The 12,829-nt window shown below is 41.2% G+C and overlaps 1 protein-coding gene across 1 annotated transcript; it reads right to left on the reverse strand.

Moving 5' to 3' along the window:
- Positions 1-2,942: 2,942 nt before the first annotated feature.
- LOC124265449 (NXPE family member 1-like) lies at positions 2,943-9,059 on the reverse strand. The gene is made up of 2 exons (XM_046700239.1): positions 8,963-9,059; positions 2,943-3,817 (listed from the first exon to the last, which is right to left on the reverse strand). Exons 1-2 carry the CDS (start codon positions 9,055-9,057, stop codon positions 3,076-3,078), a joined length of 837 nt encoding a protein of 278 aa, XP_046556195.1. The 5' UTR covers positions 9,058-9,059; the 3' UTR covers positions 2,943-3,075.
- Between the last annotated feature and the right edge of the window lie 3,770 nt (positions 9,060-12,829).

The raw sequence follows: 12,829 nt of genomic DNA on the forward strand, positions 1-12,829 counted from the left end.
AGAATACGAATGTATGTGAGGGTTTTGATGAATAGGGCATGTGACAGGTAGTTTGCTTGGTCAGGCGACACAAATACTTAAATTCCTTACAAGTTAATTGGAATGAGCGCGATGCTAAGAGTAAGAGATTCCTATCGGTAAAAGGCCATTTCTGAAGCCCTGCACTAGTGCGTTACGAAACAAATTCCCTGTGAATTTGTATCCACTTTATTGATTTTCGCAAAACGAGTAGAAAAGCGTAATTTTCGCAGATTAAGTGTAATGGCGTAATTTAATGGTCAAAATCGTAATAATTACGCCCAAAGCGTAAGGGTTGGCATCTCTGTTTATTATGTTAATGTTTTGTTATTATATTGATGTTATTGTTATGTCACTTCGTACATCGACACAACCGGAATGTCGACATAAAACCCGGTACACATTTAGTTATAGGTGTACATGGCGAAGGTTACTTTACAATTCTATTTCGCAATATTTACTCTGGAGAAAAGAGAAAAAATTAAGAGAAAAGAATATCCGTCTATAGCTCTTCTTGCCTAGACTTGACTCTCAACGTTTCTATCGCATAAAAAGGACATCATGCTATGCACCATATTCTTGACAACGTGTGTATTCGGGTGAATGTTATAGGATTCCATTGCTACTGTCATATCCCAGAAGTCCATGTAAACTATTTTGTTCCTTAAAACAGAAAAATGCTCATGTAGAATATCTGCATAAAGGAGACCCCAATATGAGATCACCCCTCGTTTTACAGCCACAGATTTGTAAAATGCATGAGGTCCTCGCACAGCGAGTGTCACGGATGGGGCACGTGCAAGCAGATTCTTTGCCGATTGAACAAGTTTCTGAACATGTCGCCGGAACACATCCGGATGTACCAATGTGAAATGTACATAGAGATACAGAACAATGATGTCTTGTGTTGCGTTGGGGAGACTGTCAAGTAAAATATGTTCAGCCAGGTTAACTGTCCGGTTGTGAACATGTCTCCCATGGTAAAAGGGTAGCTCATGGGCATGCCATATGATACTAAAGTTGGACTTCTTGTCGGTTATAGTTCTTGGGCCATGTTTTTCGCTTGTGTCTCTTGTGTAAGATATATTCAGATATTGTTGAAGAAATGTCCAAAATTGAAAACTTGTTGAGTCCCCCGGTAGCCAGAGAGTTTTGTGTCTGAGACACGTCCTGTATGCAGCAGGAATCCGTGGCATAGTGTCACTGCAAAGCATGGACTTCCAGGAAGTCTTGTAGAAGAATCCTGTAGGTGAAATTCGATTCCATGTCATTCCCTGTGGGAGTCGGTTGCATGGTATTGATGGGGCCTGTGATGTGACCACACCTACATCGGAAGGAATTGCTTCCTTTCATTATATATGTTGTGATGACATTATATTTGTATCATATAATTCATGTCAGCGAACCTTCAGTTTGCCTCTATAACACAATGGCTGTCTGGAAAGAGTTGCTTTGTAGTTCTAAGGTAATCACCGTATAAACTACATGTACATCTAAACCTGTATATATTTTACAATTCTTTAAATGAATTTGCCCAATACCGCTTATTATATGCTTGTATTGTTTTAATTACAATAAGATATGTTGATGATATTTTGTATGTTCATATAACAAACACACCGTGTAGCAACAGAATCCTGAGATCTGTGCACAATCGGCTGCATTGACAGCGACAAGGATACATTCACATATTTGTATCCACTCTTGGTGTGTATTTGATAAATAACATTGTAATTGTGAGCGACGTTTGCCTGTATCCATGGCAGGCTCTGATCGTCAAGTCCCTCATTCACGTTAAGCAGGACGTACGACGAATGGTCTGGTATATTCTTAACACAAATCCATACTCGCTCAATGTACAGCCAAACTTGTAAACTTTGAGAAAACGTTGTTTCATGTAAATTTTTTGGCAAATAAACTAAACAACTTGGTTCGGTGTATGTATAGTGTGTGGGTGCCATAGGGTTCTGGTTCATTGAGCGTGTGCCAAGCAATATCCCAATTATGTGAGTGTAAATAATTGAGTCTGAACGAATTCAATGATATCATGCGGACCGTGCACCAAGGTACAACGATATGCAATCACCTTATGGATCTGCGACCTGCACTTACCCCCAATTGTGAATATCTGTGCCGCGTCTCGCAGGTGAAAGGGGCCAGGTTTCCGTTCCCTGCAAACAATCAGAGCAGTAAGCCTTCTCGAAATATATTTCATAAATAACTAAATCAGCATTTCATTCGAGCTTTCAAAGAGCCTGACGTGAAAACACAGTGAAACGCATTGTCGTGCCTGCACCTTATACTGGGTTCACCGGGTCCGTATGCATGAATGGTTGTAGAATGTAAGTCGTTGCTGAAATGAGTTTGTGTGTGTTACGGTTAATAATTTGCCGTGACAAAAGGTTTAAGAGTCCCCTTTGAACCAGTAAAATAGAACACAGACAAGTCTAATATATTCAATAATATATTGAACAAACAATGAACAAGCTACAATGAATGACAATACAGATTTCTAGTACAATGCAATTGAGTCACAAATCTAAAATAATGGGTCACAAATACAAAATATTAACTCACAAGAATCTTGACATTTACAGTAAGAGCAGATATACTGATTGGAGGTTGTTTACAATGACAACAATTGAATAGACGAGCACGGTCAGTCTTTAAACGTTGGTAAGCTTGACAGACAGATGTGTACAAAGTCTGTGTCGCACTACTCAACAGCCAGCCTTTATATAGCTCTTACACAGTTCTCGAGCATTCTATCAAAGCTAGGCTCCATCATTATTCTCTCAGAACATTCACGAAAGCCATCGTAAACACAAGACAGGAAGTCAAAACAAATACAAAAGATTGCCCCAAGGGAGGCAACTCTGAAGTGCTATCAAAAAGGCGTGCCGCTACAAATGCTACTACCATTGAACATATGTGATGCGAGATGCGAGCCAAAACCCACACTCAAAACTTTAAACATTGTGACCCATAATAAATATTACCTAATCAATGATAATACAGATTACAAAAAACACTCTCTCATAACAGTGTGCATGGGACTCACATTTCATAAATGTCCTTTTCTTTTGAATCCAGGTAGAAATCTGCCCTCACTTTAGACGAAGTTGTCCGCCAGGTGTCGCATCCCAGGTGTTCAGTTGATGGTTTCTTACAGAACCAGGGTAAACCTCCATTCCATGACGTCATATTGCACTGGTCACCGTCAAATGCCGAAGTGGAACAGTGCGTCCTTTCTGACACTTCCCCAGCTCCAAATCCTGCGTTTATGGTCCAAATACTGGAGTACAACCTGTACAGTTTATAATAAAGGAGAATCTCCTCTCTTGTCCCCGCTAGAAACACCCGGATGTTGGCCTGCCCTACCCACAATGCCTTCAGAACACCAGTGTAACTTCCGTTCCCATGGTCAATAACGTCACCCGAAACAAAGGCACCGTTTGTTTTATCTTCCATCCATAATCTGACATAATCCCCTCCAATATGTTTTCGATCATTCTCACCCTTGAGTAAGTCAATTTGTACTTTGATGATTTCACCCAGAGAGAATGATGACCTGTCACCAATGATGTTTACAGTAGAAAATAGAGCATCCGCCATGTCCTTGGTATGCAAGAATGAACCATCAGCGAGTAGTTCTCTCTCTGTCAGATACCGCTTGGGATTCGGCCTTGGGGTTAGTGCTGTTTCAAGCCGTTGAGACCAGGTTCCGTTTGTTCCATTGGTCGTTGCCTGGACGTGTGGCCCTGTATAGTTCATATGTTGTCGTTCTCTGTAATTTGACCTGTTGAGCGTAATTCATCAGATTATAGTAACATTTATCTCACCCTTTTACTGATATATCTTTTGCCATAATCTAAATATATTCAGTGCTAACTGATGCTACATATCAACTCAAGTAAGAAAGGAGAAAGTAAGTCGTTTAAGGCCCCGCAAATCACTGAGTTGTGGCCACTGGTCACTCCTTGCAGACATGTATGATCACCTGCAGCACTTCGGTCTTTCTTCCAACATTAAGCTGACACGTCTGATAACCCGATTGCTCACTCAGTCACACACTCAGATCAACCCCCGACCTAACAAGTGCGAGTTTCAGTTGAATTATGTAAATATATGTACAAGTCTTAGTGGAGACAACTGTCGACTGAATAGCCCAGCGGATAAGTGCAGTTTTTCACTGAATTGTGCACTTTGTGTTACAAGCATGAAATTTGGCATGATTGTAGCTTATACCACACTTATTAAATAAAGATCGAGGGGCCTCGAAGAGTTTTGATATTTTTCATATTTTGGGAGAAGAAAGTGAAAAATGATAATTTTTTCTACTATTTTCATCATAACTTTTTTTATATTCTCCAATTCTCAAACATCATATATCAAATTGTCGAAAATTCATAGCTGATTATTTTCCATAACAACTCAAGTGGACTAAATGAACACATTCACTCTCAAATCTGACGGAAGGTGATTTTGTACTCATAAAAAACAAACTTCAGTCAGACATGAATGGACTATTGGTGTTGTTGGGATTTTACGAATAATGTAATAATCATGTACACCTACATCTAAGTTCTAACATGCACAAATTGTGACTCAGTTTGTTCAACTGACATTTAATGTCTATTATGGTTCATGTCGGTAAGTAAAGATGGAACGGTGACTTCACGCCTTTGTTGGCTCATCATACACTCACTCACTCTGTCTGATAGAAAACAGAACCCTTGCACCATGATCAAACAGATGATCATGTAATGAGTAGTATTTAATAACCCCGAACATAAAGGATGTTTAATGATCGGTGCGATTGGGTAGGCATGTCCCTCACTACACCAAATGTTCGGGTTCTATCCTAAAGTTGGGTGCAATGTGTGACCTATAATTGCTAGAATATTGCCAAAAGCTGCGCAAAACCACTGTCACAAACCTTAGTGAAAGAGTAGAATTGATAAACAAATAAACCCATTCAGTCAAGTCACCATCATTAACTTGTGAGTAAGCGTTAAGAGATTAACATTTCCGTTCTTATCTGCACCAGTCGTGCAAATATGCTTTTCTTATAAACTCCCAAATAGTTTTCAAATACAAAGCTGACATGCCACCTAAATAATTGGATAACATCAAGATGCAGTTGACCCAACGGGATCATTCCGTGACTCATTCAACTTTCGTGGCGACTTCTTCGATTGGGTTATGCTGGTGAACGGGTTAAGCTGTAAAAATAATCATTGTCTTCTCATTATGCGTTATGAATCACGTGTATTTCCTCCACGGTATGTCATAGTGCAAATGGTATTTAAAACACACCTGACCTTATATACTTACATACAGCAGGGTTGAACAAGGTTAACTATATCGTGGGTAGCGTTTTAGATATGGGGCGTATGTACAATTTGAAGCACATTCTTACTGTTTTGTCGGATTTCAGCATAGAACTTTCATCAGGAGGCGAATGAATCTTCTTGCAAGTTGCGGAAAAGAGACGAGTTGTGACGATTGTTTCGTGTACGTGCAAACAGTGTGTGTATCAGCAGGTTGACCAGCTCATGGTTACTGGGTGATTCCCATCTATTGTTAACACATAGTTAACGGCAAAGTATCATCCAATGTTGTACAGATCGTCAGGATGTGAGCACATGCTAGGCAGCCCATCTTCTCTACGTTTCCGTTTAACGTTCTTAATGAATGGGGTGCATGCTGGAATCTGATTGGTTGAAAAACGTTGGTAAGAATCAATGGCATTCGGGACTATTGTAGATGTAAAGCTACGTCGTCAGTTGATAATCAAAATTTCCTCCACGTACCATTCAATAAAACCATTACATATGACCTAATTCAGGGTTTCCACACAACTGTGGACGCAACATGTTAATCAAGCAGACCCTCCACTGAAGGGCAGGGTATCCGGTCTCTTTGGCAAACCAGAAAGCTGCCATCGAGGATTCAAATCCCACATTCTATCTGTTTGTACTTTTGTCAGCACTATTCCCGTACACGTGGAATACGTCATTGTGATACACACCGAGGACCCTTTCCTGCCACAACGGAGAGTGAGTGAGTATGGTTTTACGCCGCTTTTAGCACTATTCCAAAAATACCACTGCGGGTGACACCAGAAATGGGCTTCATACATTGTAATCAGGGTGGAATCGAACCCTGGTCGCTTTACGAACGAACGCTTTAACCACTTTGCTACTCCACCGCCTCGTATTACAACAAGCCGACACGCCGAGATGAACAGAAATATTATAAATCAAAGCGACGTTCAAGCAAACTCACTCAGTCGCTCATGATATCAAGCTAGATTCAAAATGTATGTTCATGAAACACGACTGAAAAAAATATATAGTCAAGCAGTCCCAATATTTCCTGTTCACTAAAAATTCCACTTCACTTCAAGTTAATAATTCATGTCATAAACACTGGCAAATATTCGAAATATTAAAAGTTATGTTAATATTTAATAGGATTCATGTCGGAGTCAAGATCAACAAACAAACAAATCAATGATTACTCCCTGTATGCGTACAGTTTCAACATCGTCAAGATCTTCCAGTGACATTTATAAGTTTAAGTAGCTATTTGTCCAAGTCAGTTATCAAATTTACAGTGGTAAAAATTAGTTCAGGTTTTCGCGAGATGATACATGATATACATGTATTTCAATTCATTGGAATATTTAATCATAAAGAGATTACAAGTGATTCAATGACCTTTGATTGACATTTCTCAATTGTCCATACTCACTAGCTAACGACTTTTACCTAATTGTCCGAAAGATTGATGTGTTTGCAATTTTGTCTCTGAGTATCGATATGTACACTAGTTAATTATGTGTGATTAAATAAGCAATGCGTGAAGTTATTATTATTTACGTATTTACTAATTGCCAAAGAGTTGGCTTAAATGTTGTTTTTTGTTTATGGAGATACACAGATCAACATCCAGAAACGCAAAACACTCTTAGGGTCCGTGTGTATGTGTGTGTGTGTGTGACGATGATTTTAGGAGGAGGGGGGTGTACCCATTTTGTTCAGGGGAGGTAGGGGGTGTCATCAATTTTGTACACATGTACTAGGGGGTGGTCATATTGATTTTCTGATTTTGTACATGATATGAAGGGTGTAAACTTACTCTGAACATAAATTTTTGGTGTGTGTGTGTGTGTGAGAGAGAGAGGGGAAATACATGCCTCTCCATAAAACTCATCATCATCACACACACACACACACACACACACACACACACACACACACACACTACATTATGAACGGTCCCTAAGTTTTGTTTTTTCCAAGGTCTTAATAGCAAAAGGAAGATAAAATCTAATATATATTGTCGAGTTAGTTGCTGAGACTTCTTACATTGTGAATCAAAAGGGGTGGTCTTAGTAACTAAAGCGTCTACTCGTGGTCTCCAAGTGCGATTCCTATCATGGCAGCGATGTATAAAGGTCAGTCCTTAATTCAGCCCTGATTGTACTGGGTGCCACCAAAAACGAGTGACTGTTGATTCGACAGTCGACAGTCGACAACACCCAAACTCTATTACGGCGGATTAATAACCAACGACTGAATGCATGAGCTACGGTCCACGATATTTGGGAATGATGATAACCCATGTCTTCGAACCTTACCATTGAATTAAATTCAGTCGACTCTTATCACAACCATATGCTTTTAGGGACCGTTACCACAGGATGGCGCGCTTTAAACGAGGAAATAAGAAATACATATCAACACGAGTCGATAAAAGCTTATAGCCCTGAGTCTCCCCGAGCTAGGGTTTCCAACTTCCACAATTCGGGTCGTGTCAAGAGATGCGACTGACGAGTCCGAATGGCCAGGCTCGCTGGCATAGTTGATGCATGTCATCTTATACCAGTTGCGTAGGACCGCCTCCGTGGTGTAGTGGTTAGAGAGTCCGCCCGGTTAGTGGAAGGTAGCAGGTTCAATCCCCGACCGCGTCATACCAAAAGACGTTAAAATATGGTACTTGTTGGTCCCTGCCTGGCGCTCGGCATTAATGGGTACAACAAGGACTAGTCGGCTCGGAGTCAGTATAATGTGTCTGAGTGGGGTATTCATGCTTCACTGCGGGATGGTATCTCAGTGAGCTAGCACTATAAAACCAGCTTCAGTCTGTGCTAGTACAAGCAGCCGCACATGCACATACACACGCATGCACGTCGTCATATGAGCGAAATATTCTCAAGTACGACGTAAAACCCAATTTCACCTCACCTCACCTCACCTCACCTCACCTCACCTCACCTCCAGTTGTGTAGATCAAGGTTCATGATGTCAGTCGCTCTGTCTGGTCCAGACTCGTTCATCTACAGACATCCATCATATAACTGGAGCAATGCTTACTGCCACGTTGAACAAGCAATCAATCAAATCATGTTTTATGGAACTAAGGGACTAATATTGACCTTGATCGTTCGCCTCGATCAACATTAGATTCTTGGCTCCATAACAAATGATATGGCCTCATGAATATTAAAAAATGGTTGACAAATAATCAGTGTCTTATATCAGTAAAAAAAGTGCTAGTAACCAGCTTAAGTTACAGAAATCTTAGGATTGTCATTTGTTTGTATCATTTTCATAAATGACTTCACAATGGCGTGCAGTTTGTGATGCATTTTCATTTCAGCACTATTGTCTAAAAGAGTGAGTGAATGAGTTTAGTTTTACGCCGCTTATAACAATACCAGCAATATCGCGGCAGGGACACCAGAAATGTTCTTCACGCATTTTAGCCATGTGGGGAATCGAACCCGGATCTTGGGCAAGACGAGCAAACGATGTAACCACTAAGCTAGTCCACAGCCCCATCGCCAAGGGCTATCTTGTATGGAAACATTATTATGTGATAAATATACGTCAAACTATTATTAATGCGATTTAAAAAAAAGCAACGTACTTACATAGATATCCGTATGACTTTTCGTGATATAAGTATATCAGTTATGACGCAGATTACAACGGTAAATGCGAGACAAGATAACCTCTTCCAAGCCATTGCAGGAGAGATAGCGGTATGTGCAGACACATCGAACCCTATCTGTAGTGGTCTGAATGCGTTCGGGCGAATGTTTTCACTGAACCATGTGAGTGCATCCGTATTTCAAGACTCCATTGCACATGCAGTTTCAATTCCAAAACAATATTTTCGTATCTGTTGCCTCTTTTGACATCTTGTGTATAAACAGTTATAAACACTACTTAAAGAGACGTTTACATTCAATCTAGTCAAATCAGGGATTGGAATCCACAATCCGCGGGCAAGGCAAAGGACGTAACTCTGAACAGCAGACACCGAAATTCACGGGTGGGGGTGTTTAGTCAAAATGCACCAATTTGTTTTAAATGATTAAATATATGCCATAAATGCATAGTGTTTTGGCAACTTCGACATTATATTCTTCATATAAATGTTATTGGGAAGTAATATTTCTGATAAATGTTCCATTAGTAAACTCATACGAGTAAAAGGAATATTCCTGTATAGAAAACACTGTAATGCGAATTATTGTGGATGTTATTAATGCTTTTGTAAAGAAGTACAAGAATTAAATATAACGTTTGTATAAGCACACTAATACACAAGTATGATATACTACTTATCAAAACAATCTAGAGAGCTTTGTTAATCTTGTCAAGAGGGCTACTGTGAGGATAAGAACTGGCTATAAAAACATGTTCAATAATTGACATTCAATGCTATGGTATGTTGATGAAATGTCACATGTCAGCTGGAACAGTGTGAATGTATCAGCATTTCAACCATGCTGCTACCCCTGGCAAGTTACAAGCATCACAAGTAAGGGTCAAGGTAAGCCTCTTAAGCCACCTTAAACAACATGATCACTAACTCTAATTGTTAATCCTATTACCATCAAGAGCTACCGCTCGTTAATCCCATTATGACCTGGAGGCTGTCTGAAGACAATAATCCATTCATGCATAATCCCTGTAACAGAGGGTAGTTTTGTAAACTTTTATAATGAAGTAATATTATTTGAGTTCATTGTTCATAAACTGACCACGGCCCTGCATCGAACAATATAATATCAACGTCGACAAAAACTATTCATTTATGGCCAATAAATATTTCCTGCAGTTGATGCTCATCTTGTTGGAAGAAGTGAATGAATTACCCTTGGTCCAAAATCAATTTATACAAGGCGTTGAAATGCTCATACATTCACACTGCTAGTACCCATTTATACTACATTACATTATACCACAAGCTTTATTATGATATTTCTAACCTTAAATGGACCTTTTCATGGTCGTGTCTGCCATGTCATCAAGGCAAATTACCCAACGAGATGAAACTCGACAAAAGTGAGGTAGTCGAAAAGCATACACGAAATGTGCCTATCTCTTCCTCCGGTATAATGCAGCAGAAACACGAGTTCAAGAAGTTGTGGACAGTTAGAACAACATATTCCAGGCTGCCTGTGTCGAGAGTACCTGACCTGCTATGTTGTCCTGTATAAACGCTCCACCGTTCCATTACCCACTGGTGATAAGGTATGCTCCCGAGATAGTTTACATTTCCTTCAACAGACTCTTCTCAGTTTTGTTCCCTGGACGCTGTGCATACGCTTGGGAATATACTATGGAACCTCAGTCAATACCTTGGATGGGACCAGTGGAGCTGAAGAACCGACCTCCGTGACGTGTGGCGGGGCATGATGACAGGGAATGATATTCTTAGACTGTATGTTGGTGTAATGGAGCCGAACTTCATCCGCATGGAGAGTATACACGACCCCTAATGTCATGGTGTCAAGTTGTTGCTAGGTGCCGGATACTGTTGTCCGCAAGGAGTGCATGGCTCGCCTAAAACCCCGACCTCAACCCTAACGAAAACTCTCACGACACCCTGTCCTTCAGCCAACTGCAGGAACTCCCCACTGCTCTTGCTGAAGAATGGAACATTTTCCCATGGCAACCATCCATCCATATGTCGTTTGTTGGTATTGTCTGGCATGAAGACACATGAAACACATCATCACCCAGTATTCTCTTTGGCTATTTGGTATTTCTTTTCTTTGTGAAAAACGTGCGTTTAACCGTATTTGATTTGCTGTTCGGTTACCAAAAAATACTTACCCGGCTCTGCAAATTCTCGTGAATTCTCAGTGAAGAAAAATCGTAGTTGAATAATTCACCTTTCCATAATCAATGACGATTTAGACAACAAAAAGTAATGGTTCATATCCAAGCGTTTCGTCCAAGTGCATAGCTAGTACGGCACGTAGCGTAAATAAGAACGACATACATGTTAATTCGGAACGTGTATGATTCTAATCACATCGAATTTCATCACAAAGATGCCATACCGACTTATCTTGACTGACATGTACCATGTGTCGCTATTTGGGGCACCTTACGGATATCAAAGTTCCATACTAATACATGGTCTTTGTTGGTAGCTAGTGCTTTCATAATGTTTCATGCTTCAAAACTAGTTTTTCTTTTCAAATATACTCATCAGCAAAAGTTTGGAATTTTCCTTCGCAGAAACGGATAACTGTAAACTCATTTAATGTTTTGATTGTATAGTTTTGACAACATCTCCAAATTTACCTGAGCAAAGACATTCCTTCCCAAACTCACAATTGAACCAGGAAATGGTCTCAAAAACGCAACCTGATCTCGGAGATGGTACGGTGTTCTCCATGTTTTTCATGCAACTCATGCTGCACGTGCTGTTCACAAGGACCAGCCCTATAAAATGCACCCCAAACCTGGTTCAAACGTTCACATTACGACGTCAGCAGGATGCCGCGACTCACGACAACTCAGAGGAACCAGGCGCTAGGAAGACTGGAAGCTGGCCACACTGCACAAGCCGTTGCCAATCACTTCCAGGTCAACTTTCGGACCATCTACAGGCTGCAGCAACGTTTCCGGGCCACCAACACCACAAATGATCGCCCCCGTACTGGCTGACCAAGGGTCACCATAAGACGACAAGACCGCCATATTGTACAGATTTGTGCAGAATCCCTTCATGCAAGCAAGGGGCGGTGGGGTAGCCTAGTGGTTAAAGCGTTGGCTCGTCACGCCGAAGACCCGGGTTCGAATCCCCACATGGGTACAATGTGTGAAGCCCATTTCTGGTGTCCCCCGCCGTGATGTTGCTGGAATATTGCTAAAAGCGGCGTAAAACCAAATTCAGTCAGTCAGTCATGCAAGTATCCGAAACAGCACGCCAGACAGTGGGAACACACGGAAGACCAATCAGTACTGATACAGTACGCCGACGTCTTAACAGCGGGAACCTCCATTGCCGTAGACCTTACCGTTGACCTATCCTCACCCCTCGTCATCGGCGTGAACGTCTACAGTTTGCCCTACAACACCAAAACTGGCGATACAGGCAATGGAGAACTGTTCTGTTCACAGATGAGAGTCGGTACTGCGTATCAACTGCAGATAGCAGAACAAGAATATGGCGACGACGTGGCCAGCGTTACTCAGACCAATGTGTTATGGAAAGAGACACATGGGGAGGTGCATGCATCATGGTATGGGGTGGAATAGGCCTGAACCAGAGAGTGAGTACTGTGGTGTTCCAGAACCTTGGTCCAGGGAGGGGAGGCGGCATCACAGCGGTGCGCTACATCGACCAAGCTCTCAGACCCCACGTCATACCACATTTCGCACGTCACCGGAACAACATTTCCCAGCATGATAACGCCCGGGCCCATACTGCCAGAGCTACACGGGACTTTCTGCAGCAAAATGGTGTCAACATTATGCAGTGGCCATCCCTT

The sequence above is a fragment of the Haliotis rubra genome, unplaced genomic scaffold (genome assembly GCF_003918875.1).
Source record: "Haliotis rubra isolate DU_JTF1 unplaced genomic scaffold, ASM391887v1 Scf98, whole genome shotgun sequence".
Taxonomy (NCBI): Eukaryota; Metazoa; Mollusca; class Gastropoda; order Lepetellida; family Haliotidae; genus Haliotis; species Haliotis rubra.